This window comes from Rhagoletis zephyria, unplaced genomic scaffold (assembly GCF_001687245.7).
Source record: "Rhagoletis zephyria isolate East Lansing unplaced genomic scaffold, Rhagoletis_zephyria_1.1 Rzeph_scaffold_11174, whole genome shotgun sequence".
In the NCBI taxonomy this organism is placed as follows: Eukaryota; Metazoa; Arthropoda; class Insecta; order Diptera; family Tephritidae; genus Rhagoletis; species Rhagoletis zephyria.
In genome coordinates this window covers 14141-18847 of record NW_016168251.1, presented here as the reverse complement: position 1 = coordinate 18847, position 4707 = coordinate 14141, and the positions used below count along the sequence as shown (strand labels likewise).

Sequence of the window (4707 nt, the reverse complement as noted above, 5' to 3'; positions counted from 1 at the left end):
GTATCATTTAATATCTTGACAATAACTGAACAACAAAAGTAACATATGGTCGACTCAAAATGTACCATGCAAATTTCGCAATTTACATATTTTTTTATTCGAAAATACCGAACATCGAATATCGAACATTTCTTACGATGATACGCCAAATTTTACATTTTACTAAGAGCATCACATGTTCAAACAGCCCGCATAAAAAGTACAGCAATTTTTATTAGACGTCAATTCTCTTTGAACCAGCATAACAATTTCCATCCTTTAAAGGCGTTCGATGCATAACTTGTTTCCTTTTGCTTTATTGTTTTCACAGCACGTGGCTTTGGCATGCGCGTTGTTGGCGGCAAAACTGGTGCGGATGGCCGCCTATTCGCCTACATTGTGTGGACGGTGCCCGGTGGACCGGCGGAAAAGAATGGACTACAGCAAGGCGATAAGGTAATTCATTTAGCTTGTTTGTGTCACCAACGCATTGGCAGCTTATAAATATAAAGTGAAGCGCCAAAGACAACGGCGCATAATCTTATTTTCAAGAAAAGCCTGTAGCTATGCTTGGAATTTTTATGCTTTTTTGCACACGATGCACAGGTAGGTAGCTAGGCAGTGCTACGACATGCAATTTAATACTTTACGCCTGCATATCTTCCACATAGATATATACATGAAATCGTCACGTCATTAACGCCTTTCACTGCCGGCTGGGGAGTGCATAAAAAACGTTAATTGAATTTCACAACAAATTACTCTTATTTTGCGAGTATTCTACTTTCCACTTTTACGCAATTATTTGATGCCTTTGGGGCAACAATTATCCAGTTTATCGCTCTTTTGTATTTAAATTGTTTTTTAACATTTCATTTACCTAGCAAAAAAAAGCGTTTTTTTTTCATGCTACATATCCGCCCATAAAAACCTGCAACATCTGTTGATTTTTACTAAACTACTCATAGCTGCTTTTAAGCTCTGAAGCTTTCAATCTTCTTCGCATAACTATCCCATTTTTTATTTATTCATTCATTCTCTTCCCCTTCAAATCGTATCTTGGCGGATTTCCTTTTTTTAGTAGTGGATTTTAAGTGGTCATAATTCTTTACGATCCCATTTTTAATACTCTCACTAACTTGACTCCTAAGCGTTGTTGTCCTTGCATGCGTTGCAGAGCTCATTGCCTTACATTTTTTTTATGCATAACAATAAAGCTTGATTGATATTTATGTGCCACTTGTAGCTTACTGGAAGCTAAGAAGCGATGCTGTTATGCACTCAATGCAATTCGTCTTCATTGAAAGGTTGAAGTAGAAAATATTACGTAAGCCCAAATAAAATAATAAATGCTGCTGGAATATGCGGTTTGTTTAATGGAAACCGTGCTTTAGGATTTTTCAGTGAAGTCATAAAATCAAAGATTCGCATGCAATGACTATTTGCTTACCAAAGCACCGGTACTCGTTTGAACAGCGCCCTAAGGTATGCAATACTCCAAAGTTTTAGCAAGTTTGCTATTTTGCTTGCCAATTAGTGCTTATATGCAATTCGCAGTAAGCTTATGAAATCAAAGTTTAAATGCACAATCTACTGGTAAGTTTCTATACTCATGCTCAGCGCACACTAAGTTTGGAAAACTAAGACATTAAACCGATTCATGGGTACGTTAAAGCAACTTTTAGGCTGCTGCTATTTTATATTCTGGCAGCTAATTACTTAATGGTTCATTATTATTGTGAAAGCTCAAAGAATACTCAATCAGCTGTGAAATAATTACAGTTGTGGTTAGGCCTACTTTTACACAGTTACGCAAAGATTTTCAAGCTACATTTCTCTATACGTTAAAAGTACAGTTGCACTGAATTCCCAAGACTCTTCTGAGACGAGTGTTTTCACTAAAAAAAAAAACATAGAAACGTACTTAATTCTTTTATTTAAGAAATTCCAGGGTATCTTTTGTCTTCCACCATTTCCAACGATTAAAAATCCTATGGTGGAGGTGTTTTTGATGCAAATCAACCTAAAAACAAAAAGAAGCTTAAAGCTTACCATATTAAAGCTTTCGCAGGAAGCATAATTTTAATTTTCATTTTTTATTTATTGCTTTTTCTTAATTTATTTGAGTATGTAGATTTATGGCCGATTGAATTCTAGTACAATTGCGTTATTTTTTTTCGGACTGTAGGGAAATAGTGTCTATCCCATACAAAAATACATACATTGTATGGAAGAAGAAGCGTTAAAAAATTGCCAAAAATTAACGAGATTTTTCGCCAACTTCCAACTTGCACTTTATTATTGTACTAGAATTTAAAAAAAATAAAAATCTAAATAAAAAGTTGAAAGCCACAATAACATTGACAAATACATAGTTTAGGAAGAGCCTGCCTGAAACTATACAAAAAAGCAAATAAGCAAATGGATGTATAGAATTGACAACAACAACCACGCTGTCGAGTTTAAATAGCGGCAAATCAGCTGCACTTGATAGTAGTTGGTTGAATAAGGAAAATGAATTAGCAACAAGAGTTTACGGGATGTACATAGCTCAGTGGTTAACGCTTCTGACTTTGAACATCGAATTCGCAGGTTCGATCCCTGCTGAAGTCTAGAAAAAGAAGTCTGATGAGGAGATGTGGTGATCTCCGAAATAGTGCTATAACTTCTACCGCTTAGACTTTGTTGCTTTTTCAATTTTTCCTAATAAACAATCGTGGTACAAAGCTCAATAAAAATATTAAAAATAAAAAGTTGAAAATTTAGATGCAATTTCGCAAAATTTTTATAATTTTTGCACCAAGTTTGAAGTATGAATTTATATGTTTTTTTTTAGATATTGAGTTATAATTTTATTACAAAAATTATAATAATAATAATAAACACAAATTTTGTTCTGGAAAAATGTGTTTTAAGGGCAGATAAATTTTAAAACCTACTTGAGAAAACGACACTAAATGTACAAACGAAAAATAGGCAAACTTTTTTTTAAATGTCGCGCTGCTATTTTCCACCACTGTACATATAGAGCTGTCGCCCTTTTATGAAAAAACCCGCCACTTGTGGTTCTTGGTGATATGATGTATTTCGACTGATTGGTGATGATGCATAGCTTGACCATTTTCATAGCGGAGGACTAGTTGAGCTGCACTCACAAATAGTCGCATTCACTGAAATGTTATATATCTACCATATCAGTACTTTCCCAACAGCATATAAATTTCTTGCATATTTTTCATCTGTTTCTTCCACTGTCCGATCATTTTTTTTACAGATACTCGAGTGGAATGGCATGTCGCTGATCGATCGCAGCTTCGAAGAAGTCTGCTCCATTATGGATCGCACTGGCGACATAGTCGAGCTGCTTGTCGAACACGCCACCGACTTTCGCATGTGTGATCTATTCGATGAAAATCTACCACCGGGCAATAGCGGCAATCAAAGTGGTCCGCGACGTTCTGGCGACGGTCCAGTTGGACTGGGCTTAATTGCGGGTAAGTTGCAGAAGTGCCAAATTTTTATATATTTATATGTATAAGCCAGGAGCTTTTTAATTTGAGCTTTCACTCAATTCGTGCAGTAAAAGCGCACAAATATTTATTAAAAAAAATACGAATTTTATACAATTTAATGTTTATAACAAAATTTTTTCTCTTTTTTCTTTTTCTTCTTTTATTTATCAACAATCTGCGTTTTTATATACAAACACAATTACCACATAAATTTTATGTTTTATTACCAATTTCATTTTAACACAAATAAATACGCTACAAAATCAAACAAATAACACTTAAACGTCTTCAATAAACACATGCAACAATAACAACAACAACAACTGCAGACCCTGAAACAACAACAGACAAATCACCGGCATCGCCGACCAGACGGAAATTACCCAAAACTCCGGTATAAAATCCTCAACAAAATAGCTTAGCAACTCAAGAATAATTAAGATTTATTTTATGAGCGTATTTTTACGTTGGCTATACACTGAAATTCCCTTGTCCGTGCATGCACACCTTAGTGAAGAGCTTTAATTTCGTAAAGCTCTGGCGGCACGTAAGGCACGGAAGACTTATTATGTGTGAACGTGAGAAAGTTTTTAAGCGCAAAAGTGAAAGCCAATCGTAGCTTTGTTTGCGTAAAGCTTCTTTACCGAAACAAATAAAGCTTCTTTGTCAAGGAAAAACTAGTATTGAAATATAAAGTATTTAAGAAAACCGTGTATTAAAAAAGAATTTAAAGCGAGGAAGTAGGCAACTACGCAGGAAGTTGAAGAATCAGTAGTCGCAAATAAACACTTCTAATTTCCTTTCAATCTTTTGTATTGTTTTTGCTTTCATTTTTTAGAATAGCTTCTTAAGTAAATAGTAATTTCCCACTTACATATAATTTTTACAAAGTAAATACTTTGGTTCGGTACTTAAAAATTTTGTTCAAAATATTTTGTCTTAAAATTTTAAGTTTTACTTAGTTACATTCAAAAAATTAAAATCATTCTTAAATTGCTCTCGAGAAATTGGCTGTAAGAGTTTGGAATGATAAATTTTTAAAGTTTAATTTTAATTTAACAAATTTAATTTTTAAATTCACCTTATGTCTTCATTTAAATTTTTTGTTTTGAAATTTTAGATTTATTCAAGTTTCATCTTAAATTTAAGGTGACATAAAATTTAGAATTTGATTTAAAAAAATTAGATTTAATTTTGAAATTTACTTAAATTTACT

General features: G+C 33.5%; 1 protein-coding gene across 1 annotated transcript; it reads left to right on the top strand.

Moving 5' to 3' along the window:
• Positions 1-310: 310 nt before the first annotated feature.
• On the top strand, positions 311-4291 carry LOC108376884 (Na(+)/H(+) exchange regulatory cofactor NHE-RF1-like; the record flags this gene model as incomplete). The annotated part of the gene is made up of 3 exons (XM_017633142.1): positions 311-435; positions 3254-3473; positions 3821-4291. Coding segments are annotated over 3 exons (416 nt in total), but the record flags the coding sequence as incomplete, so codon positions are not given.
• Between the last annotated feature and the right edge of the window lie 416 nt (positions 4292-4707).